A 27,375-nucleotide genomic window follows, 5' to 3' on the forward strand; every position below is an offset into this window, starting at 1 on the left:
GGGCCCTGAGTGTAAGTTTAAGTTCTGGCTGTTGCCCACCAGCTGAATATGATCATGAGTGCAGTGCCTGACCTTCAGGAACTTCCTTACTTTTTTCTGACAAGTGCTACTCACCAACACTTCGAAGGGAACAAAACGATTTCTGGATTCATAAACCACAATGCAGCACATAAACATTAGGCACTTTATTGTTCTGATCACTATGGATTCTGAAATCAACTTCATCTCTGTGTTGCTCATAAACCAAACAACTGCATGCTATGGGAGATTTTTACTGTGGCTGTTGGGCTCAATACTGGGAGATATTCAGACCTCTGATTTATGCAAATCTTAATTCATGTGAGAAACCAGGTGGATGAATTATCATATGAGACACTAATCACAAGTGGGGACAAGCTCAGCAGCCAGCCAGCCATGGCCTCCATCACTACCTTGCCATTTCAACTTTTAGTCACTTTGACTTTTCTCTTTAACCAAGCAGGCTACATCCAATGCCTTTAGACCTTGTAAAATAAAAACCTTTGAAGAGGAGAACTATAACTTTCCCTAGGAGAGTGGGCTCACCTTTCATACATTGTATATTGGGCCAAACCTTTAATATTTTCTTTGAAGCTCTACAAACCTTTAGTGTACTCACAACATTAGGCACACAATAAATTCTCACCTTCTAGTATGTTCTTTTATGTGCGCACATAACCTACTTTAGGATTTTGAGTTTTTCTATAGTAGCTATAATTATTAATGCTATTATTGTGAGAATTTCCCAAAGTACAAAACAACAACAACAACAACAAAATATTAATTCAATATTTAGAAGAATGTTACCCAGAAAAAGAAAAAAAAATTCCAAAGCTGCAAAACTCACCCAAATTATGCCTGCAGTATATTCACAGTGAGTCTGGCTTCTTTCTACTGGTGTTTCTATTCAATGGGCCAGTAGGTGAAACATATATGGGAACCCTGTTCAACTTCCCTAAACCATCTGTGAGGAGAAGGAGGCTGCACAAGTGGCATTTATTGATCATGGAGAGAGCAGTGAGGCCCAGAATTCAACACAGAGCTCAGCATAATGCAGACACTCAATTGAAGATTGATAGATCCAATCGATCTATACCAGTGATTCCTTACAAGTTAAGGAAACGAAATACTCAACAAACCCTGGCCCAAAGTGGCATGAGGACTTGGTTGCCCAAAACATCTGAGCATTTGCAACACTTGGGAATTCATTTCATGCAACCTGATAGCCAGAATACTCACGACTGCTTAGAGAGAATAGACAGACACTATTATTTTTATCTTTGAGAGGAGCTCAGGGTAACCCAAAATTCTTAACAGGGGAACAATGCTTCATATTTCATCAAAAAGTTTTTTAAAAATATAGGCTGTTTATTTGACTTTTAATTTCCCTGTATTCTATGTCTGTTTACCTCTCCTGGAACTCACCAAGGGGCATTCCTGCAAGCACAGAGTCATTGAGATTTGTGAATGTCAGTAGTTTTGAAACTCGGATGTGCAAAGAACCATCCTGAAGACTTGTTTAAAATAAAAATGTCAAAATTCTTCCCTTGTGGATTCAGATTCTGTATGTTGGGCACCTTACCTCCAAACTTTTCTTGGCAGTAAGCACAATAATTGGCAAATACAATTTCACCTAACAGAAAGTACCTCTGATATGGATGGCAATTGATGGAGCCAGTAAATAGGTTTTCCTTTTTCATTAATAATCAAGAAACTTAAAAAAATAACACTGTCTCATCTTAACAAGGTCTTCAGACGATCTAGTGTATCCTAGAGTTGTACCTGCATGTCTATACTATGAGAAAAAAAAGAACTAGAATTTTCCCCAGGTTCCAGGGTAGTTTGGAAATAGAAAAATCAGTAAGTATATCATGTAGGGAGCTTATTACAATTCAGATTGATTGAGTGGGTTTGGGGTAGGATCTGAGATACTGATTTTCTAACATTCCCAGTGATGATGCTGCTGGCCTTTGGAACACACTTTGAGTATCAAGGGGCAAGAGTCTAGACTGGCGAGTTCCCACAATCTGGGTCAAATTTGGCTTCATCACTTTTGTGATGCTAGGCTAGTTAGTAGCTTCTCAGGCCCATTTCTTCTTAGGGAGTGGGTCAGTAGGAGGGAAAAACAGACCATCTCCATAGCATTGTTGTGAGAATTAAATATCCCAGAGAATAAACTCTTTAAAAAGGTAATCCCTTATCACAGTGTGAAACACACAGCAAAGGTCTAACAAATAGTAAGTCTTACTACTAAAAATGTACCCAACTTTTCATTTCAGGCCTTAGGCTTCTAGTCTCATGCAAAACTGTCTGAGTGTCTATTTCTGGACTAATGACTGCCTGACTTAGTGCATTGCTTTACCAAATGATAGCTTAGCCTCAATTAAAATTTCTGTTAGTAGACTTGAGCTCAGTACAATAAGACACAGAGGATTGGGCACTCCTTATTCAGATCGTGGGTGCTTACTGGGTTTTTCCCCCTGCTTACTGGGTCTGGAAATGTAAGGGTTAGAATAGGCCCTAACCATTTCTTTTCCAGGGTGGTTGCTATTTCCAGTTCATGTTTATGAAATACATATAATCTTAAGGCATTACCAAGAGAGAAAGCCTTCCCTCTGTGGTTGATTTACAGAGTCATATTTACCCTCTTATTACAAGTCAGCATTCTGGGATCTGACTCCCCTGGGGTTCTTATGGCTTCCTTCTGGGGCAGCCAATGTTATAACATTGGTAAAAACCGCTGACCATGTCATTCCAAACTAGAAGATGTGGCTTCCTTGCCCTGATTCATGCCAAAGGTTTGATTGGGTTTGGGGTGGTTGGAACATCCTACTTTCCTGCAAGAAAATGCTTCTTGCTGTGGGTTGCCTGCCTTAAAGGTTCTAAATGTTCTGCAACAATATGCTAGGATGGACACAGCTTGAGAATGGAGTCTCTTACCGGGAGAGGCAATGACCAATGCTTCAGTGTTCTTCAGTGGTCAAGGGGAAGACCATGCTGAAACATGTGTCCTGAAATTTTAGAGGAACACATGGCACAGGTTCCAACAACAGAAAGAAATTCAAATAAATAAATTTTGTCCTCAGTGCTGTCATGTGCAAGGAGTCACCTTTTAAGCACTTCATCCTACTTTCCCTAGCCCAGATTTCCTCTTTGAATTCTGCATGCATCCCAGTCTTTGATCTGGGGACCCAAGACTGTCTGTCTCTGTGATTAGATCTTCTTGGCAGCTAGAGAGAATTCTTGAGGGATGAATACTTTTTCATTAAAATCTCAAGTCTTATTCTTCTTTTTAAACTAAGCTATTGTAGCTAAGAAGATTTTCCTTTTATTTTAAGTAACCTTATAATTAACTATACAGTTTCATACATATAGGTAAAGACCAAATTATTGGTTCTTTCTTTTCTTTTCTTTTCTTTTCTCTTTTACCCTCCTCTATTTGGCACTAGGGAATTTGCAGGTAGGATACAGGAACCTAGCAAAAATTCCTCTGATATGAGACCAAGAAAATCGATTCTTTCTCCTCTTTTCTTAGAGGCCAAGACCTCATTCCTATAATCAGGAAGTAGGTAAGTAATTTCTCACACATTAGAAGAGGAATCCTGTGCTTTTGGTCCTCAGGGAAGTAATGGGAGACCATACTCTCAGGGGCTGCTGAACTAAGTACCACTGAACTAGGCTTGGGAATAGCTTTGGTGGGCAGGCTGCTCCTATGGGGCCCCCTCTACTCAACAGAGATAGCAAGTTTGAGAGAAGGGAGTTGTGTAGATGGAGGTAAGGAAAGAAATTATCTTTGTTTTGGAAAAACATAGCCCCTAAGTACAAAAGGGAGAATTGAACTGATAAAAGGCTGTATCATTTTGTAAGAAAGAGAACCTATTTAGAGTCCCAACCCCAGTACCAATAATAGAATGAAGTTAAGAGCAGCGGGAGGAGCGGGGAGTGTGTTCTAGGCAAGGCTGGGCCATTAGGGATGGGATGGAAAGTTCTCAAGGCCATGTGAAAAGTATATGGCAGGTGGGTCCTTCATGCTAAAATTCGATTAAACCAAAAGGGATTAAAAAGTAGAGAAAATTTCTGTTTCTTATATGGGTCTTAGTCATTTAATTAACATACCTGCCCTGAATACTTAACTAAAGGATTTCATGGCAATAAAAAAATAAAATGCACATTGAAGAGTGAGATTCCATGGTCTTTTCCCTTCACTCAGTGATTATTATTATTTTAAAGATAACCCATTGTGGAAGCCCACAGCTCTGCCAGCAAAAACAACGTCCTGCCATCGTTAAAAGTATGTTACAATTTGTGGCTGTGTACCCAGGATTTGACATGGAGTGGTGTTCTGTTTCAACCCAATTTAATTATATGCTCCTTTTATATATCGTAGATGGCTCACACTAGTAGAATTGTTTTGCCTGGTGAAAAACTGGCCATGACTTGTCATAATGGGCTGGTTTATAGAACCACTGAAGTATAGTTACTGCCCATCATTCGGGAATTATGGCACCATAACAACCCTTTATTTACATATACTGCTGAGACAGTAAAAACAGCAAATAGATTTCTTAAATTGAGACGGCAGAAATTTCCCCCCAGGGTACTTGGCCCTCATTGTGGCAGTAACATATGCAAGTCTAAACAACTTTGGTGTCTGTATATCGGCCGTGCATCATTTCACGGACAGTTTATAACATTCTAATAATAAAATGGACTCTAAATTTGGAGTTGGGCTTCACAAACATTAGATGGTAATGCACACAGCAGAATCTTTTAAGTGATTTGTGAAGAAGGTTTAAATTTGCTAATCACACTACTGCTGAGCAACACAGCAAAGAGGCTGGAGTGGAATCAGTGGTAGGGCTGTTGGGAGGTAGCAAATTTCAGCCAGAAGAATGTCTGACCTAGTTTACCTTAACACAGAAACAGCATCTGGGTAAAGTCAGGGATTCTTTTATCTTTATACTCCTAGATCTTAAATAATCTTGGCTTTTCCCTCAAACAATAGAAATACTCTATAAATCTCTCCCTCCCACCCTTTTTTAAAAATCTCTTTCTTTCCTAATAATGTATCTTTGGGGAAAAATATTGGGGTAAAGCATCATGTCCTCCTTTAATGTTATCCCTCCTGAGATTTCATGTACATTTCCCTCTCCTTATTTATTTATTGGGTACCTGGGATTGAACTCAAGGGCACTAAACCACATCCCCAGCCTTATTTTGTATTTAATTTAGAAACAGGGTCTCACTGGGTTGCCTTAGCACCGCATCATTGGGATGGCTGGCTTTGAACTTTTGACCCTCCTGCCTCAGCCTCAGAGCTACTGGGATTATAGGCATGGGCCACCATGCCTAGCCTCCTTCTACTTATTCTTGACTTCCTGCTCCTTTTTAGAGCCCCATCACTAGACTGTTTAATATGCTTTCAAGTATGCTCCAAGGGCCTCCACTATAGTTCTATTCTTGGGGTGCCAGATTCATCCCCAACCACTTGTAGCTCCCAGAAGAGTTATGTTTATGCAACTCAGACTGCTACACATCATTCTTCAGTGACAGGTAGTTGGCTCATGAAGGTCCAACTTGAAATGGTGTCCTGTTAGCTCAAGCCACAGAAGACTAGAAAGTTTTGGGGTGGACAGGGGAAGGGGCAGAATTCGTGGCATCTATGGTCTCCTGGGTATCATACTGCTCTTGAGGGATTCTGCAACAGACTGGCTAAACTGGACAGTAATAGACAAGCTCTGAAACTTCCCTTTGGTAAAGAGGATTAAGAAGTTCTGTGTGCATCTTGGGTGTGAGTACTCCGCTCAAGGAGAGCTCCTGGGTTAGTTATGGCTATGTGGACAGTGCCTCCTGCAGGTGGTACTGCCACATACATCACAGGCTCCCCGCTGCCCTCCCTGCAGTGTGCCCATAGCGCCCATGCACTCACCCCCAGAGGGCATGCCTATGCAGCTGCCACCATGCTGACAGGGACTGCGCTCGCAAGCATCGGGGTAGAGCACGCAGCCCAGCTTCAGCTCTGTCAGGCCCACAACTTCTGCGAAGCTGCTGCGCTTGTTCTGTAGAGGCAGCTCATTGTTGTTCAGCACCACTGAGTCCAGGCAGCCCTGGAAGCCGCTGAGCACCTGCGTGATCCGCGTGTCGGTCAGGCTGCGGATGTTGTCTGCCTGCACCAGGGCACCGAAGTAGATGGTACTCTCCGTGTTCAGAGTTTGGAAGTAGAGGGGTGCCCTACGTCGTTCCACGTAGCTGTCATCTAAGGAAAGGCTCGTGAAGTTGCGGTTGAGCTCCAGGAAGACAGAGTGCCAGCTCCCATCATTGACAGTGCGGCCGGAGATGCCCAAGATTCCAGGGCCACTACCGCAGTCCAGCTGAAACCACAGCTTGCCGTCCACAATCTGTGTGGGAAGCAATACCCGAACCCTTTTACATTTTGCATCTTTCAATATGTTCCCAAACACCATATGACCTTAACTAACCTGAGGGCTTCATAAGGAGTCTCAAGATGAATATTGCTTTTGATACAGTCAAATCTGCTGTGGTTTGATTTTTAACACCCTTCCCCATTATCTGTCATGAAAATGCATGCTTGATGTGTTGCAAACCTTCCTGTATTTAGTGACCTGAACACCACTTTAGAAATCTATCGTTTCTCTTCTCTGGACCTTCTCCCTTTTAAAATTCACAGCAATATCCTTGTTTAGATGTATTTATTCTCTGCACCCTTCTTAGTCATTTCCACCATAGGAATGATCTCTGTGAACTCATTAATACTTTTTGGACATGCAGCACATGCTAAGCAGTGTAATAGGTGCTGTGGAGGAAAAAAAGAATTATTGACTCTGCCCTTCTGGCCTTATGGTTTAATGGGGGAGTTGACTACATGTATATACTTATATATTCCTCAAATAAGTTTATTTGAATGTGCTATAGGGGAGAGAAAGAGAACAGGAAGAAATTCAGATTTCCTAGTTCTCAGCTTCATAAGTATTTTAGCTTTGGAAACTTTTCTCTATTAAACACTAGCATTATTCTTAAAATAGTTCTTTGGTATGTAGTGCATCACAAAGTGCTCAGGCCTTACCATTTGCTTAGAACATATGTATATTTAACAACATCTGTTCTTCCAGGAGGATCTTCTAGTTAGCTACTTATACCTTGTGGGTATTTTCAGCCTCTGGTCTAGGGTGCTATAATTGAGAATTGCTTTGATTGCACTGGTATAGGGACAGCATCCATCTCCCTCCAGGAGACTAACCCCAGGGGAAAGCATGTGCAATTGAAGCACACTGGTTAGTAACGAGCTGCTGGGTCGCAATTGATCCTCCATGGAGAGCCAGTTCAACTGTTGCTGAGGTGATGGGCTGGCCTTTGACTCCTTTGTGGTCCACCTTTGTCCATATTTCTAAAAAAAAATGTTAGGTAGCTTTAGCATCATGGCCATGAGGGCTGGCCCCTGTCTAGCCAAGTTTATATTTGGCCATGAAGGGATTCACAGCCAGAAACTGTTAGACAAAAGCTTCTTTTCTGGCCTGTGTCTATGATCCAACAAAAAGATCCCGTGGAGGCCAGTGCCAGTCATGAAAGGGGGGCTGGCTGTCCATGGAGGATCTGTTGGCTTTTGTATTTCTGGACCGAACACAGATACTTGTCAAGAGAAGAAAAGAAAATGAAAGGAAAGGAAATGACAGGGCAACACAGACCTTCCAGGTCACTAACAGCTAAGGAGATATAAAATATCCATTGAATTCATAGAAATGAGCTGAAACTTTCCAAAATGAGTTTTACTCATGGTAGACTTAGTGAGTATCATGGCACTACCCATTATCACAAATTAAACATTTCTTCAATTATGTTTAAGTATGTTCCCAAAACAACTAATTCTGCTTTTGTGAATCCATAGATTCTCTCATTCTGGTACCCTCTCATCTGCATATAAAGTTTATAGGTTCATACCATATTAACATGTATGTATGGAACACAGGGGGCTTTGTGAACCAGGCCGAGCCCTGGGAATTGAGGAATGCTGAATCTAACTCAGGCTCTGTCAAGTACCACTCAGGTGGCTTTAGCATCTACGTAACTGGTGACAGTGGCTTGGTTTCTCTGGGTTTGAATCTGGAGAACAGAACTACTGTGGCTTGTTTTACAAGGATACTGTGCCCACTGCAGAATGCTTGGCCCCAGAGTACATACTTTTTACATACATATTCTGCTCTGTAACATAAATGTTCAGATATAAAAGGACTGAGACAAATATATTTATTTTCTTGTCAGGGACCTTTCACATATACTCTCATACAATTGCTTTTGCCTTTTTGTTGTTGGTCACAAAATGGAATGAATGGATATTGTAAGTCATACCAGAATATGTGTTCAGTGACAGCTCCCGGATAATATCCATATTTGTATTTCAATGTAAGCAATAAAATGATCAAATGTGACTTTGGAGACTACTTTTTTTCTGCCATCGCCCATCTGCTGTTTTGCCCTGTGGCTACAGTATGCCATCCCTAGTCTATCATGGAAAATCTGATGGTGGTTGCAATTCATGTAAAATTTTGTAAAAGAATGTTCAATTAGTATATTATTTGGTCCATTCCCCTTTCCTACTCCTACTGAGTCCCTTTGAATTAATAACTAGTTACAAATTCACCCAGAAGGACTGACATGACTGAATCTACTTGCACAGCTCAAAGTTCTGTAATTAAGGAATAAAATTATCCCATATGAACACTGAGCATGATTAAGTGTCCTTTTTTCCTGTTTTAAAATAACTGCAGTAATGTTGCTAAATGAAAGAAACCAGATGCTTACATGATCCTCACCATTTTACAAAGAAAAAATCATTTGAATCTTCACAGTTCTAGTTTGGTTATCAGCCTTGTTTATATGACAACCTAGAATGCTGATGCCAAAAGTTACCTTGTGAAAAGTTAATAACCTTTTGCTATTTCCATGCATATTATGCTAGGGAGAGGAAAGAACAATTTGTTCTTTTCATGTCTGAGACCTCTCACACTGGAAAAATATGCTCTGATCCCATTCAACTTTTCTTTTCTTCAGAATAGGATCTATCTAGTTTTAAAAGATCCTTCTTTTCAAAGGATGAAGCTTTCTCAAATCAGAGGGCAAACTATTTTAATAAAAATTGAGGTGTGCATAAAGCTGTAAGAATAGTCTATAATAATAATAATACTGAAAGGATGTGATTGAGCTAGGTAAATGCATCATTCAGAGAGTGTTGCTCTAATGTTATAAAGTATTTAGATCCTTGCAATTGTTTGAAATTAGTGATGTGCTTTAACAGATATTCAGTGGCTTCTGGTCAAAAGATGAGAAATCTGAGCTAAAAAGTAATTTTGTGGAAAAGTAGGATTTTGAGTAAAAGTGTCAATTATGGCACAAAGTCTTATAACATCAGATCCTTGGTGTGAGGCTCTAGAAAATGAAGCACAATTATGGATCTTATAAGAAGTGTATTAAATATTTTTTGAAAAAGAGACTTTAAAAAATCTATTTTCATATTAATGGCTACCTGGCCCAGGGTAAGTGCTCCAAAGTATGCTCTGAAGAAATAAATAAATGGATGAATGATCATCGCAGCCCCTTGACTCTCTCTTTTTTTTTTTTTTTTGATAACTTCTGAGTACTTCAACATGCTTGCCTCTGTCACATGCCCAGACCCACTATTGACTAGATATTCCTTTGAGCAAGTCACCAAATCCCTCTGAGGCAAATGTAGAGATTCAAACCCATAAGGAGAGGAAATGAGAATCAAAAATACATGTATGTGAAAGTACTTTGTAAACCGTTAGGAATTTTATTGTTATTATATAATATAATTATTAGTTTAATTCACTTCTCAGTGACCCTCTTACATAGACCTTGGAACTCTTGAGTCTGGTGGGAAGATTACTCCTTGGTACTTTTTGGTCTATGCTGGGAGGATCTGGCCATACCAAGTTGTCAGTTTTATAAATCAAATGAACTTTCTCTATCTTTGTTTCGATCTCAAAATAGCCATCTCTGAGAATATATTACCTGTTAACTTTCTTAAAAGGTAAGCACTTGATATTTCTAGATTAACAGCCAAGGTCTCCTTGTGCTTTAGGTATATTGCAACAGAAAGACTGACACAGATAAAAATTTTCTCTCTTGGAAATTTATCTTTATATCTCTTCTGGTAACATGTTTCTTTTATAGGTATGAGGAGAGTCACAGAATCTATCCCACTATTTTCATGGTTCCTTTGGCTGCCAGGAAACTCAGAATTATGATTTATATTGAATCAAAGTAGTTCCCCTGGAGCTAGATTTTTTTTTTATTAATGATATCCCTCCCTTCTCTGCTTCAATGGTTGGCTCTTAACCTTTTATTTTCATCTTAATGGTGCTTTGATTTTATTGCATTTTATTGCATTTGGGTGTTTATGGTAAGCCTGAACTCTCTTTCGGAAGACAAGGTATTAAGGATAGGTGGGGAATGAGTGCCTTTTATTATTGCCAAGAGGCAGTAACTCTTTGTCCATGAGCATTTTAACTTCTTGAGGTATCCATTAAATTCTTTACCTATCTTTAAGGGGTGCCCTTCACTCCACTGATTGTGTTAAGTATGTTTTTAGACAGCCACTCTGACTGAGGAAATATAAACAATGAAGAGGTGCAGTTTAAACAAAGCATTTCAGCTTAGTTGCTAAACCAAAGTTAAAGGCACATACTGTGCCTAAAGCCAATGAAATTAAGTCTTGCATGAGGCTGAAAATGTTAAGCAAACAGATTCAAATCCCCTAAGTGGATATTGCTGGTGACTGTGGGAGAGTATCTGCAGTAGTTCAGTACAGCTGGGTCCTGCTTTGCTCAAACCCAACATATGAAAAGCAAACTTACAGGACAGAGTAGGGGTGATGATTCACATTACAAAGGGATTAATGGAAGGGGTCCTTCAAATGGCAACCATCCCTAGTTTATTGCAATTCCATTTATAGAAGTTCAATTTACACAACTTTCACAAACATGCTTGTTTCTTGAAATACAATATACCTTAGGAACTGGAGCTGCCTAAAAGGTTTAATTATTCTTCCATTCCATCCCTAGGGATCTGCACATTGCAGACACTTGTCAGTGAAGTGTCAAATGACAAGCTCCATTTTAGGATCAAGCCATTCAGGTCCACTGCTTTTGTCCTCTCTCAAATTTAGTGCTCTACAGAGATTTGTTAATAGAAAGTATCTGTCTCATAGGGACGTTCTGTAACCCACAGTCCTGGAGGAGGAGGAGGGACCATCAGTGAGACCAGGGAGAGCCACTGGGAGTGGAAGCTCAGAACGGGTAGGGACCTTCCCAGCGATTACACAAAACCCCAACTGTCAGGACTATTTAGAAAATGATCTACTAACCCAAGACAGACTGCTAGAGGAGCCAGTAGTGGATAAAAACAGGGTGTAGGCTTTTGAATTTTTCTTCTTCTACTGGAAATATCTGACTTGAACATATTTCCTCTAAAACTGTGCATCTATAGTGCTTCTTTTATTTTCTTCTAAAAATGTTCCTTTCCACTCCAGAGCTAAAATTATTCTCTGAGTTGAATAAATAAGGATAGTGGGAGATGCACCATAAAAATATCCAACTTTTAAACTCCAACTCTCTGCTCACTCACGCTGGCCACCCAGCAATACTGGTTATAGCAAAGTAGGTGAGTTTTGGTCTATGTGATAGTTATGTGGAGTTACTGGGGTTTAACATGCTCTGTATTTCTCTCCCACCTCATCAGCCTTCAGAATTAGATACTGGGCCACCCAATCGACTTGGATATGACATATTGAACAATCAAAGTATAGATGCTAGAAAGGCCCTTCATATTCCTAGTTAAGTACGAATCTTGGTGAGGGAAAGATTTCCAGCTCCTCTAAAATACTAGAGAGGCTCTGAGAGTTTCTGAAAAGCACTTACAATGGTCAGATATAGCAACCTGCTGAGAATAGCATCAAATGAAATACATCTCCCTTGTCCTCATGCTAGAAGGCTGGATCTGGTCTACAGTTGTCCAGAATGTGATCTCTGATGAAATGAGTTTCAGCGGCAAGAGAGAGAGGATGTCATGAAGATCAAAGGCATGAAAAGAGAGAGACCCTGAAGGGCGGGGTCCAGGACTTGCCACTTAGCTATGCAAGCCTGGCTAAATAATATAACCTCTCTAAACTGCTGTCCTCTTCTTCATCCAATGGGGATGATAATGTATAACAATATTAACTTTATTTTTTTAGAAATGAAGTACATAAAGCTGTTAGTATTTTTGTTGTCGTTCTCATGAAAGCACTAGGTGCCCTGAGCTGAATACAAATGCCTTATTTGCTCTAAAGGAAATCTGCGTGCCATAACAGGGTTTTTGAGTCTGGGGAATGATTTAGCAATTGGATTACTTTGGTCATGATAGGGTATGTGGAGTCTTATCTTACCTGATTTCCAACTTCCCCACTAAGCAGGAAGAGAAGTTGCCTTCAGAGGTCAGTGGGGACAGACCACTGTGGTAGAAGAGGGGACAGACAATCCTTTAAAGACCACCTGGCATGGAACTGATGAGGGCACTCTTCTAATGAACTGTTGAGCAGTTATAGCTCAAAGGAGGCCAGTCCTTGAATCCTCCCTAGAGGGAGATGCCCCAATCTACCAAGAGCCAATTTTGAAGCCAAATACTCAAAAGGAAATGGGACATTGGCACACTTCCCAGTCCTGCTGCTGCTCTCCTTTGCCCTGAAGTCTGCTCTGGTTTTTCTAAACTCAAAAGAGCACAAAATCAAAACTGATTTCATCAGTCCCCAACCCAAAGCCAAAATACTCACCTGAAAACTGACCATAGGAAAAGATACCCCATTTTACACACCTTCAGAATTATACAGGGATTTGCTCTGGTGTACATTATAATCCCATTGCTTTGCAGGGTTCGCAGGCGCAGAGCTAGCTTGAAATCCTCTTCATTGCTATTTTCGGAAAGCCGATATTTGATGTAACTGTTTCCAGCAAAGCTGAGAGAAGTGTGCCCTGAGAAGACCATTACAAGAAGACATGATTTTTTTTTAACATCCAGAAACAAGCGGGATACACAAAATTACTCAAAATCTGCCAAGCAAATTGGTTAAAGACCATAGGAAATTAATGAAGGCATCAAGGAGAAAGCAGTTTTGATTTAAAAACTGGTTCTTCATTTTATGTCATACTCTAATTTCAAAATTAAAAAAATATTAACCAGTCAGCTACCAAAAAGTCTTTTTATCTTATACCAAGGGCAACTTGGTAAAGTTCTACAACCTGTTTTTCTTAGTGTCACTAAATTCCAACTGCCACTTTCAAAAAATAGCATTAAGATATCACTTCATGACTCTCTCAATCCCCCTTCACTTAGGCACTTAAGAACTTTCAGTTCTGTGAAACAAAGACTACAAACCATTTTAAAATAATATCCATATTCCTCCACTATCCTAATTTCAAATAGCCAATTGATGTCATTTGCACTATGTTGAAAAAAAGTAACTGATAGGAAGGAAATTCATGAATAGTCACAATTCCATTTTCTGGCTGTTGATTTCAAGGCTTCCCTTCCCAGAATATTTAGTCCAAGTCCCCATTGCCCAATTCTGAGTTCACCATCTTTTAAAAATTGTCTTCAACTTTATGTTATAACAAGGAAAGTAATGGCTGAAAAAATGGCCTTGCTGGGGTGAAAGTTGGAAATGTGAAAATATACCAAGGGGATGATAATCAAGGACAAAGTTTTCTACCTAGAAAGGACAAAAGAGTTTTGCCAAAAGTGACATCAGAAGTCATAAGATTTGATTTTATGGTCACCTGCAAATCCATCTGCTAAGTGCATAGCACACATAGTGGGGCAGGAGCAGCACCCTTTTCTTTTAATTCTAAGACTTAGTTGACTTATGCAAGCATTTTGGTTGACCCTTTGACTTATGGGCAGCTCCATTCTTAAAATCAACTGCAAAAGAACCTTGGCTTCTGTTTTTTATGAACAATGCTTCTCTTTGCAAAGGCAGAATTTCTAAAACCCACTGCTTAACAAAGTGCCTTACACATAGTAGACCTAATTATTTTTTATTTCCACTGTAATTACTATTATTATCATTACTTAATAAATATTACTTGGATTCCAAAATTGGTATTGGTGTGTCTGTATTTAAAATATACTTATAACAAAATGAGGATTCTATGGATACCCAAAATGAATAATACTCTTTTTAGAGGCAAGGAGTGGTAGATAATCTGTAAATCAAAAGAAATATTGAAATCAAGTGAAGAAAAGAAACAATCATTTGAATTAAAACCATCTAAACACTGATTTTTTCTCTCTTTCTCTCTGGAACATGATTTTGGTTGTACATTTCCAGGGGAGAGCTACTTATTGCTCTGGTTGGGGTTACTATATGGATGATCAACAGGATCAGCTCAGTTTTACCTCCTGTTCATCTGTTTATGACTATGAATTTGTGCTGCCCTCTGAACATCAAAAGCTCTGCCACAGATAGTCTGACTCTGCCTAATGGATAGACTTCTATTTTCCATAATTTCACATTCTTCACAGCTGAGAACACCTGTTGTGGTCTCCTTTTTATTTGAGGAGCTCAGTCTTTACAATTTTCTTTAGTACAGTGCTGCTGCACTAAATCCCAAGTAAATGTGAGAATGAATGGCTGTTAACTATTTTCCATCCTGAAGAAAATCACTGCATGCATACAGTGATGTCTCCTGGAAAGGCCTGGGCATGTGATTTACTCCAGGGCAAGTGTTTCAGAAGTATGAAATTAGACCCTTGTCATTCCAAAACCCTCTGTACCTGAGCACTCTCCAAGCTTCCCGGGTGGACACTGGCAGAGAAACGGTCTCCTGCTGGCTTCATAACCAACACACTGCATGTCACCCGGACACGGCTTCTCCACACAAGGATCGTTGGACCCTGGGCACAGTCCTCCTGTGACAAAGTGGGAACAGGCATGATCAGTACACAAAAGGATTCACCCAACATTTTAGGGATCATAGGAATGGATCAAGAGCTGGCTTCTACAAGCTCTGAGCCAAGTAATAAAGAGGCTATCCGGAAGCAGAGGCACTCAAATGGGCTTCACCTATAACTGCCTAAAGCTCATGTCCAGACTGAAGCAGGTAAGATGTAAATAGAAACTGGGCACACCTGGAGGCTGAGGTGGGGCAGGCAACATAGTCTCAAAAAAAAAAAAAAGTAGCAAATGGAAATAGAGCTTCTCCTCCTTTAGGATAAAGTATGTTCATTTGCCCTTGGACCAAGCTCAGCTGAAGAAAGATCACTGTGCAAAGGTTCTACTAGTATTGACCGGAGTGGGGTTCCTGCATCTTGGCAGCCATTTGCATGTGCCCCTGTATTTATATTTCTTCTACAGCTTATCTTTGCCCTAAAAAACTTGAGGGTAGACCAAAAAAGATGTTAGTTGTTGATTTCAGGGCAGTAGGGAAAAATGTTTCTACAGAAAATATGCCTAATTCTCAATTGTGAAAGCACAACTTGCATTGCTTCCTAATCCCTTCTGCTACATGCTATTTTATTGATTAGATGGAAGCATGCCCTAGCAGCTATCAAAAATAGTAGTATTATCCTTGGCAAAGAAAGGCTTTCTTTCTACCTGTTCGATGTTCACAGCACAGTATGATAAAAGGTTAATCCTTCAGGAGGGAAAACCTGGAAAGCAGATTAACTGATTAAGGCAGAATTCAGGCCCCAAGGGAATTCGGTCAGAACTGTGTTGAGGGCAGATATGGGTCCACTGAGGGAAGAACACTTTTCAAAGGACCTGGATATTTCAAGTGTAATTAGACCCCTTTCAACCTGGCAAGAGTGTAAGTAGTAATAGGACTGTAGGAAAGGAGACTCAAATAATCCATGACTGGAATGGTTATTTCCTAAATGGGCTAGTAGTGGCCTAAGGTATTGCCCCTTCTCCATGAACCGAGAACAGCCCTAACATCAGCTGCTCTGTCCCTTGGAAGAGCTGGCCAGTCATCAGGCTCCCCTCCGTGATGGCTCTCCTTGTCATTAAGCAGTGTTTCAGGATACCATCATTTCTTAGGAAAAGCAGAAGTGTAATGCTAACTGCACACAAACATTTTAAGAACTATAATCCTCAAGAGAAGCAATATAAGTAGCACCGGCAAACCCAGAATTCATAAATCCTATTTTCCACCGGTTTATAGCTCCATCATACAAGGCACTCTTGGCACTGATCCAGCTTATGAAGTCTAGAAGATGAAGGCATTTCTAACTGAAAATTGAGAATGATCTCTACAAATGGTTCCACAAGACCCAACTGCCCTGAAATACATCTTCTAATTTTCTTCCCCCAAATCTTTATTCTTGTCATGTGCTGATTAATATTCATGGAACATAAAACAGCTGTTTAACCATCTCATGGCCTATTTCAAAACGCTTTGATAACCAGTTTTTAAACAATGTTTGGCATATTCACTCAATAAAAAAAAATTAAAATACTAACTCAATAAAATAACTATTCAAGGCCAAGGAGGTGATGGGCCTGGACATATAAAGATGGCAGGAAACAATGCCAACATGAGAATGCAGAATACTATATGATTAGACAACTGTTTTGATAGAGGTATGTGAGTGCAATGGAAGCACCAGAGGAGAAACAATTCGTCTCCTGGGGCAACAGCAGAAGTCTTCACAAAGAAAGGGAATGTTTTAACTTGGGCTTGAGTAACAGAAACTGTACCAGCCATGGTTGGTGGCTTAACCTTATCATATATGGGATGTTTGTTCATGGTATGTTCACTACTTTCCCTGCCGACTCTCTGCTGTCTCATTGGTGGTTTCATCTCAGTCTCTGACTGCCTGCAGCCTCCAGGTTACTCCTCAATATTCACCAGGAGTTAATATATGCTCCCAAATGGAAACTGAACCCAACGCTAAACTCAGCCACATGGAGGTGACAGTGTACCAAAATCACACCAAAACATTCCATCAAATAGGTGTAACTGAGGCTGGGGATGTAGCTCACTAGGCAAGTGTGGTAGAACACTTGCCTAGTATGTACTAGGCCCTTCAATTCTGAAGACCCAGTACTAAGAAAAAAAAAGTAACTTCTGAATTACCAGGATATTACCTTCAAATTATTAATAGTTTATGTTTGTAGGTTGTTCATGTTCCATGAACATCTTTTTTCTATTAGAAAGAAAGAAAGATAGTCTAAGGTTACCTTTTCTATAAGTTTCTATGTTTCTGAGATACACCTTGAGATATTACATTTATAGTCTGTTCTGGTTTATGAAATGACTGCTTTGTTAAGAAACATTGCATTATCAAAAATCTAGTTTAAAAGGCTCTGTTTCAAAGAATTAAAAGGGGGCTAGATAACTTCAGACCTGTGATGGCAAAGTTACATATCCCTGTAGGAATTATGGTAATATTTTAAAAAGAAAACAAACTAAAACATTTGTGAGTGTATATAATAAAAGCTAAATACCATATTTTGGAGCAAATTCAGCATTTGAGTACTTCTACTTTTTATTCACATTTTGGCTTTTTCTTTTACCACCAATTCTGCTCTGGGAATTAGTACAGGGCCTCTCACCTTATCATCCATATCTCCTATTTTGGGTTAAAGCACAAAGCCACTTCAACCACCAACTAAATCTCAAACTCACAGCTCCTTTTATTCTAATTTTCTTTTTCTTTTCTCCCTTTGTCCCTCCTCCTCTCCTTTCTCCCTCCCCCCACCCCTCTTGCTTTTATTGGGTATTGAACCCAGGGGCACTACACCACTGAGCTAAATTACCAGCCCTTTTAAAAAATTTTCAGACAGGGACTCTGTAAGTTGCCAAGACTGATCGGGAACTTGTGGTTCTCCCGCTTCAGCCTTTCTGAGTTGCTAGGATTCTAAGTGTGTGCCGCTGCACCTAGCTTTCATTCTAATTATCTTGTGCCATAATTAAATCATAGTCACCAATCAATGGATTATACTAGAGCAAATCTCCACTTTCAAAAATGTAGCTTGAGAATATATTGAAAACAATAATATAAATATTGCAACAAGTACATTCTAAAGTTAATAGTATTGATGTAAATATTAGATACCTAATAACATTCATTCCAGCAGCCATTGACTTTAATAGGTTCTTTTTCTTTCTTTTTGTTTTCATGGTTTCTTTAGGGTCAAGGGGACAATTTTTGGTAAGGAATATATATCTCGATGCTTTAAAAAATCCTCTGGGGCCTCCTTCCAAGTCCCAGCCTGGAACATGCCCCATCATACACATATAATCCAGCTGCTGCTGTCAGGGTGCTCTGCTCCCTGGCCCACTCTTGCTGCTCAAGGAATATGAGGCAGACTAGAACTTGTAGGTCAGTGTACATGCATCACCCTCCTTAGCTGGAGATTGGTGTGATCATGTGCAGTCTATTCCTAGTAAACACTTTCAAAGCCATTGAAAAGCGTATTCCTCAAAACTAAAGATTCTCTCTATGTAATACAGCATTACTTTCCTTTCTGCAAACTATCTAAGAAATTAGGTCCATTCTGAAATACACATTATCAGAGGAACTTGACCTTTGGATGCCTCTGATGAACGCAGCTTTGGGGCCTGGGGACACTTTGGGTACAGCAATCCTCTTTCTAGTCAAAGCTCTAAGTTATCTAGCTCCATAAAATCCAGTAAGCTTTAAGTGAGTGATAATGGGTTAACTTGTTTTTAGAAATCACATGTTGATGTCATCCCCTTTTCAGGAAAGTGTATATACCTATTACTGTTAAGAGCCTTAAAGACTCTCTCTGTGCTGGCAGAAAGTGCCTCATCAGCTCCTGAGTACCAGTTAAGAGACAACAGTGTCAACTCCTTTTGGCTTCTCAGGGGAAGTTTATCTTATTAACTATCATTAGATAATCCAGGTTTAATGAACTTGTGCTGTGCTCAGTGACAGCTTGGGGAGTGAGGGCTTGTAGACCTGCATGCTCTGCGTCCCCAGGCATCCATCAATTTGGTGCCAGAGTGAGCATGAAGGGAGAAGGCTCCCACTTTATCAAACCAGCTGACACCATTTATTGTATGCAAGGGCAGGACCAGACATTTTTAGTTCCTGTCACAACATAAAGCAGGAGGAGTAAGCTCTGTTCCCATTTCCAGGTTCCCTTGGGAAGGTGGTGTAGTGTGATCCGAAAGGGTACTGACTGCATTGGCAAGCTGCGGGCCTGGATTTTGGCCCTGGCTAGTCATTTGATTTATTCAATGTGTGTACTTGAATAATTTGCTTGACTTTTCTGTGTCTTGATTTCCTTTACAAAAAAAAAATCAGGATAAGGATTCTTCATAGCATTGTGAAAATTAAATGGGCTAGTGTATGTGAAAGCAATTTGTAAAGATTGAAAAAGAAATTAAACAAATTCTCAAAATTGAGACACAAACTCAACTAACAACCTGGCAGCAATGGGAACTTAGGTGTGATCATTTTACATGCAGTTCTTCTTGGGCAAGATTCTTGATTTATAAGATGACAGATGATAGGCAATAGTGTGTGCATTGGAGGCATAAATAGGGCCTGAAGCTTTTTATTCAGCAATTCCCAGGATGCATGTTGCTGTGTGTTGGCACTGCCTTCCCCATCTCAGGTGCGGGTGTTCAAACCTGGCCCCTCCACCAGGTACATGTGCACACAGTGTGGCTATTCTCTGAAAGGTTTGCTGAGGTGGAAATTTAGGTCACTTTCCATGATATTGACAACAGATGATTAGTTGGAGCAGGAACTTCAGTGCTTTGGAAAATGCAAGGAGAAGGGTGGTCCTCTGAAGGTTTTGTAAGGGTCTCACTACCATATTTATGACTCTCATCTCATCTCCTCAGCATTCACAGAGCCCCTGGGTTTAAGTCTGTGCCATCAGCCAATACATCAGTTTCTAGCTATGTTTATTATACTGCCACTCTTACTGACTTACCCTCTTGATTTATGTTGCTGCTTCATTACATTGAAGAATCCAATAACTAACTGTAAACACCCCACACCCTGTACCCATATGCTTTGCCAAAATGCTAGGTCCTGGCCAATGCCACATAAGTTAACGAGCTGTCTTTTTAATACATGGTCTGCAAGATGTTTTAAACCATGTTCCCCCCAGGTTTCAGCTTTGAAGTTGTCTGTTGTATATGCTCAGAAGCAAAGACCCACTCAGAATGCCGTTTTCTTGATTCAGCCATCTTTTCTATGTGATTTCACTAAAGGGTGAATGCAGCTTCATTTCAGACATACTCCCTGAAGGCTGTTGTACATGGATGGAATATATAAGGAATATTCACATGTAGAAGCAGTGTCAAACCTTTCTGATAACTTTGGTCTCATGTGTCCTGGAGATAAAGGATTTGCAGAGATAGATCTCTTATGAATGAAAAATAGAAACTTCCTACTTCATACGGAACCTTTTTAAGATTCAGAGAAAACATTTAGGATTATTTGAAACCACTGGGATCAGGCCTGTTGACCCTGTCTTCAGATAATTAGCATTAACAAACACTACCCTAAGAGTAAACTCAATCTCAAATATTGCTCATTTTCCAAAAATTCGTCAAAGCTAAGTTTTAAGACTATCTCATAGAAATCTTCATTATTTTATTTTATTGTGCTTAATAGAAGATAATTAGCATGGTCACCCATAAACAGCTCTATTTATCTGTCAATTGAATTTCTATGACAGGGACATAGTAAATGGGATGTATGTATTGGGTAGGAGATTGAAATAAGTAGCTTCCAAGTTCCTTCCAAATATTCACAGAGGTAGTAAAATATAATGGTAAAAAATGCTTTGAATTAAACGGTCAGGTAGGAATCTTGGTTCAGCCATTTATTAGCTCCCTGACCATGAGCAAGTTAATTGACCTTGCCAAGACTTGGATTCCTTAATATCTGAAGTTAATGATACCTACCCTACTGGGTTACAGCAAGGGTTCAATGTAATTATATATATGTGAAACATAGCATGAACCTGGTCATGGCTCAACACATATGAGTTGTCACGTGCGTCCTTGCCTTGACCTGTGCATTGAATTGCATGGTGTTTCTCACATCACACTTTTGCTCATAGGATCCTCAGCCTGGAACACTTCATCCTGGGCATGTGCCTCATTCTAAGCATCCTTTCAGGTAGTATCATCTCCAGGGTTACGGCACTGTTCTCAGTACCCTGAGCACCCTATGAGAGCACTTGCCCCTGCTGTCTCACTCATCTCTGTCTAGCAGAGGGCTTCACACATGGTAATGTTCATAATGCCTCACTGATTTCACTGGGAACTCTAGATTCCATTCCTAAATAAAGGTGGCAAACGAGGGATCCGGTTCTGCCATTAATCTCATAGGACACTTTGGTTGTAAACTCTGATTGTCTCCTTGGGAGTTCATTCCCTCATTTTTTGATATATTTCTATATCAGACTTTTGAAAATCAATGGAAACTTTAAAAGATGGAGTCTTAGTGCAGCTTATGGGTTGTTCTGGTGCCCTGTCCTCCGGCTTTCCTCATGGAGGCTCCAGGGCATGTCTCACTCTCCATCTGTAAGATTGAGAGTTGATGTAAGATTGAGAGTTGGTGTAAGATTCTTACTGAAGGGAGAATGTTCATTGAATATCTGAAGTTCACCAGAAGCCATCTCCTGACATCAGAACTTTGTATCTCTTGAAGTTCTGTTCAAATGTGATGCTTCATGGTGGCTAGAATTTAATGAGCTTATTTGGCATTAAAATTCAAGTCTGTTTTCATTTGGTTAACACAAGTCAGCATTTTGGTTCAAGATGCTAATGATGATAATTGAACCCAAAAATCTGCATGACAAAAAGATGAGCTGGAGATTGGGAGGAGGGTAGAACACTGAGGCCACATCTGTATCAACATTTCTATACAGCGCAGAATGGATAGCTACCTATCCTATTTATCATGCTAATTATTCTAGGAGTACTGGGAAACTTCATTTAATAAATTTGTGGGCCTCCTATGGTAAACAGATAAGTAGTCAATACAAGTTGTGTGTGTGTGTGTGTGTGTGTGTGTGTGTGTGTGTGTGTGGTGTGTGTGTGTGTGTGTGGAGGGGGAGGAGCATTTGTTGAATTAAATGACCTCTCCTGTCCATCTGCCCAATAAATGAGAAGATGCCTAAAAATAACTAATGTTTACCTTAACAAATCTTCACTGTATTTTTACTTAGAAGGAAACTTTAGAAGAAGTGTGAGGGTGATTACTATTACAACCAAGAGTTTTCCCTCTGACTTTGGAGGAAATTTTTTTCTCTTTACCTTCCTGTGAGATCTCTCTAAATTTTCTTGATCAGCAGCACGTGTGTGGCACAGAAAGTAAGTGTAGGTTTCAAGGTAGCCTAAACCTACTGTCCATATCTGAGTATGGGGCTCAACGTTTCCCAAAATCCCTCTGCATACTGGAGACTGAGAACCTGTGTCTTTCTGGAATCCTATTGTGAGGCTGATGATCAGTTTGCTAAGAAAATGGGCTTATTTGGGTATTCTCATAGAGTACATAGTATTGAGGTTATGATTCACATGGAAAAAAAAATAGAAAAGTTCTTGTTCTTAAGAGCACATAATAAAATAGGGACCAAGGGGACCCTGTGCTGAGTCAGCAGGACACTCTCACCAGGGGTACAGCCCTGGGCAAGGCATTTAACTTCCACATTTATAAAATGGTGATTATCATACATCCCCTACTGAAGATGGGTCTTCACAGATGACCTTTTGAGCCCCTTTTATTGCTAAAATCTAGAATTTTATTTAAATTTAATTATAAGGGTGACTAAAAGGTCAGAAGAAGCTGAGAGCTTGGTCTGACTATGCAGACCAAGCTCTTGTTTGAAAAAGCACTCACTTTTCAAACTTGGAAGGCCTCCTTTTAGGTTATCTAGGGACTTAATTAGTAAAACTTCTGAAATTCTAGATTTAATGGAAATAGAAAGGTTTGTGGGGACTAGAGAATAGGAGTCCTAATCAGGGACATCACCTTGAAACCTATTTCATTTAAAACATTAGCATCTCATACAAAATGAAGAGTAAGTCCTCTCCTACCCCTTCCCCCTAAATGATCCTTCTAAATTCCCTCCTTTAATGAAATTCTGCAAGGCCTCCTCTAGATGCCTTCTAGATGAACTCACACTCATCCCTGAAGACCCAGGACATGTGTGGTCTCTGTGTATAAACATCACAGAAGCCACAAGAGGGCCTTGTGCTTTTTGCTCTGTGGCACTTATTATGGCAGTATTAGAGCAAGTAGGGGCTTGCAGACTGACTACACCAGAGCCAGCTCCTAAGAGCAGAGATGGTATTTTTTCATGTTGAGTCTTCCGTGCCTAGGACATTGCAACCTCCACAGATTTTTGCTGAGTTCTCAGAATTAATTCTCCTGCAGAGTCTGCCCTGTCCTGTCCAAAACCCCTTTTGAACCCTGCTGTGAATCACTGCATGTAGGCCCTAACAGAACTTTGGTGCAGAAATCAATTTGCCAGCAAAGGGAATTTAGATAAGACCTGCACAGCTGGCATTCATAAATTCTGAATGGTGGTGACATCTGCCAGAAATGCATTTTACCTAACATGGGTGCTTCAAGTCACTTTGCAGAGAATTTACATATTTCACAGGTCTGGTCATCACTGCATCTAACCTAATAAAAATGCAAACAATTTACTGGGTACCACTGAGTGAATGCCTGGCACCTTTCTGGGCTGCTTTAAGACTGTCTTAAATATCTGTCGGAGGCAGTTGTGATCCCTAGGTCCTCCCTCTCATAAGCTTATTCTCCAAAATGCAACCAAGAACTTCCTCCAAGCAAAGAGGCCAGGGGCACTGTCTGGCCCCAATTACCTACAGGAATGTTTTACAAATGGCCTTCCTTCTGGCCACAGTTCCTGTGGATCAAGTTCACACTGGACAGAAAAACTCTGGGTGCAATTTTCTTAGAAGAGAGCAGTGAATTTATGGCTCCACATATCAGGGAGAGGAAAAAGAGAGAGTAATTCTTCTCACTGACCACTGTGGGCATGCGACTCTGTGCAGCTATGGCCTTTGACCACTAAAGGTCAAGGTTCAATGACTGTAGTCACATCAACTAACATGAACCATTCTGTCCTTGTGGCTCTTAGGGCTGAATCCATCCCCTGACTGTGCTTCTGGACATCTGGCCCCTGTTTTTCACTGAAGCAATCGAACTGCCTTTACCCTCTGCCACATATTCCCAACTTGTTTCCCTCCCTCTGCCCTGACCCCATCTCATCCATTCCCCTCTGCTGCCCTTTGTGAAGACAGATCTGATCCTGTCACTTCTTCACTTCTAATCAGCCAATGGCTTCCAGTGCCTTGGGATAATTTATAAATTCTTCATCCTGGCAAATGGCCCTCATGTGATCACTGGGTCCGCTTTACAATCTCATTTGTCATTACTGCTGCCTCCTGCTAGCAAGAGAAAAGCTCTTTCTGTCTCCTCCATGTGGGTTCTTCTTTTGCCTTTAAGCTTTTCTCATACAAGCTGTCCCTGCCTGGAATATTCTCCTTCCCCTCCCTAATTCCTACTTGATCTTTATCTCAGCCTGTAGGACACTCTTTTTAGAAAAACTTCCCTCTCATTGTCCCCAACCCCCATTGTATTCTATCTAACCATGCTTATCAGCTGGCCTTGCCTGTCTGTGCTGCTCACTAGGCTAAACTTACAAGGGAGTGAGGGCTGACTTCTCTTATTTCTCCTGCAGTTCCAGAATCTTTCATGGTTATTTGGCACATAACAGGTGGTCCATTAATATTCAGTTGAATAAGTGACTGAGTGCATGCCTTGAAGAAATGATAACCCAGTTGACTCCTAAAATTTCAAGAGGTGGCAGGGAATTCTATACTACACTCACCGTTACAGGTACAACGCACATTCCTGTAGAAACGTGGACACACAAAGCTGATGCGTGCTGTGCTGTAAGTCATGAGTGCATGGGAATCCAGCGACAAGCCTTGCTCACAGTGCTGCTCCTGACAGTCCAGGCCCGAGCAATTCTTTTCCAGGATGGCTGAGATGCGCATGACATTCTCCAGGTGTCGCCTGGCATTGGACAGCTTCTGGATCAGGTAGGCTGGTTTATAGAACTCACTGCTGTGCATCTCCACTGCAAATAGCATGTCCAGCTGGTTGGTGCCTGCCACGGGCTGGATGCTGATGATACGCAGGCTGTCCTGCTTCTGGGTGAGGACTGCATTCCGCAGGGTGCGCCGGAACCCATGCATGTGCAATCCCACGAAGTCCTCAGGGGACACATTCTCAAAGCGGATGGTGACGGTGTTCTGCAGCATTTCGTGCACCAGCTGTTCCACATGCACGACCACATCAATGGGCACCTGGAAGCGTCCGTCGCTCACAGACACATTAAGAACATACTTGCCACTGTCCAGGCCACCCAGGGCAATGATTTTTCCATCATGACTATTCACTTTGAACAAGCTTTTCTGTTCTGATTTCAGTGCAAACGTGAGTACATCATACATGTCTTGATCTGTGGCATGGATCTTCCCAATGACCCCACCAGGAAAGTCATCCTCCATGGTGACAATGAAAATTTCCAAAGGAATGGCAGTGGGCTTGTGGATACTTTCTTCAATGACCCTCACGCGAATGTAGGACTGAGAAACTTGCTGTGGCTTTCCTGAGTCCTTTGCCTAGGGCCACCAAGAGGCAGAAAAACAAGGAATTGAGAAAAAAAATCATAGTTATAAAAAAAAACCCTCAGAAGATGTCTGTACCTTTAACTGAGTTTGTTTTTTCCTCAATCTCCTGTCATGACTGTGTAAAATGCTGAGGATCTGCATTTAAGTAAGGGGAATGATTTATCACCTTCAATCCCCATATGTGCACTCTGTTATGGACAATAAAATGTGTCAATACAACAACGCTGGTGGGGGTGAAGAGGGAAGGAGGATGGGGGTGCTATGAGACCCAGCATGCCCACACAGGCTGGCCTTATTTTCATTGTGGACAGAAACCACAGGGAAAACTTCATAAAATGGTATTTCCAGTTGGAAAAGGGATCTTTGTTCTCTGGTGGATTCTTTCCTTTGGATTGGACCAGATGCCACTGTTCTGTACATTTAGGAAATGACATTTTATTTAACTGGGAATTATATCAGAGTGAATTAAAAAAAAAAAGCACACCAAAGGGAAAAATAGTTAGACCCCCAAAACAACAACAACAAAATATCAAACCCTTTCTCTTCTTGACATAAGCATTGCTGCAACAGCCCCACTGACAGAAGATCTTTACTGAACTCCTGCCACATGCAATGTGGAGGCAGTCAGTGATGTAAGGCTTCGGAAGAAGGGAAGAGTCCCAGGGGCTGGGTCCACAGGGTGGGTATCTGAGATTGTGGGGCCAAAGGCTAAATGGAATCTGGGGAGATGTATCATTGCATGTGGAAGGCAGTGTAAGAGCAAGTGCTTGGACATCACACGGGCCAGAATTTGAATCTTAGTTCTGCCACTCATTTCATATCCATCTTTGAGTAAGTTGCTCAACTTCTCTGAACCTCAATTTTGGTCTCTTTAATCTGAGTAAAACAGGAGTATGTATCTCACAGGGTTCTTGTATGCTGGAGACCAAAAGAGAGTGATTGTAAAGTACTTAGCACAGGCTTAACACATAGAAATATTTTGAATTTGATAATTCACATGATTATTGCTATTTTTATTACTAATGTCACCCTCATTATCTATTTGCTTAGCAATGTGAACCAGAGATGCTGAATTGGAGACTTCCTATAGGAAGAGATAATTTTGGCAAATTAGATGAACTTAAAGTCAAACAGTGGAGAGCTTTCAAATATCAATGACAAGTTTGAACTCCAGGCCAGAGGTTCCAATGTCAGAAGCTGGAAAGGTGGCAGAAGGCATGAAGCTGCTAGGTATTTGGTAACAGGGTAATGGGCCTGTGGTCAGAGGAGGACTGGAAGGTGTTATCTACCCCCAAACCCTGAAATTCAAAATCTGAAATTTGTGGGTAGAATGTGGCTTGCAGGGCCCAAGTTTTCAAGCACTGTAGTGCTTGAGTTTTAGTTTACAGCTAAAGTATTAGTTGAGGGCAGGAGTAAGCAAACCTTTTCTGCAAAGGGCTAGACAGCCAATACTTTAGGCTTTGTGGGTCATATGGTCTCTATCACAATCACTTAATTCTGTCCTTAGGGCCTGGAAGTGGCCATGAAGCATGGGTGAGGCTACATCCAATAAAACTTTATTTAGAAAAAAGAGGCTGAGGGCAGGATTTGGCCAAAGGGTTATAATTTGTTCATCTCTCACTTAAGA

At 40.7% G+C, this 27,375-nt stretch overlaps 1 protein-coding gene across 3 annotated transcripts in view; it reads right to left on the reverse strand.

The window, feature by feature from the left end:
• The window catches only part of FAT3 (FAT atypical cadherin 3), a gene marked incomplete at its 5' end in the record, with an annotated part of 483,523 nt that overhangs the window by 16,947 nt on the left and 439,201 nt on the right, over positions 1-27,375 (reverse strand). For all 3 annotated transcript variants that reach the window (XM_081281174.1, XM_081281175.1, XM_081281173.1), the window contains 4 exons: positions 5,948-6,416; positions 12,901-13,058; positions 14,860-14,994; positions 24,941-25,739. In XM_081281174.1, coding sequence (XP_081137300.1) covers positions 5,948-6,416; positions 12,901-13,058; positions 14,860-14,994; positions 24,941-25,739 — 1,561 coding nt within the window. The remainder of the gene's footprint in view (positions 1-5,947; positions 6,417-12,900; positions 13,059-14,859; positions 14,995-24,940; positions 25,740-27,375) is intronic.

Source organism: Spermophilus citellus (assembly GCF_964194105.1).
Source record: "Spermophilus citellus genome assembly, chromosome: 2".
Lineage (NCBI taxonomy): Eukaryota > Metazoa > Chordata > Mammalia > Rodentia > Sciuridae > Spermophilus > Spermophilus citellus.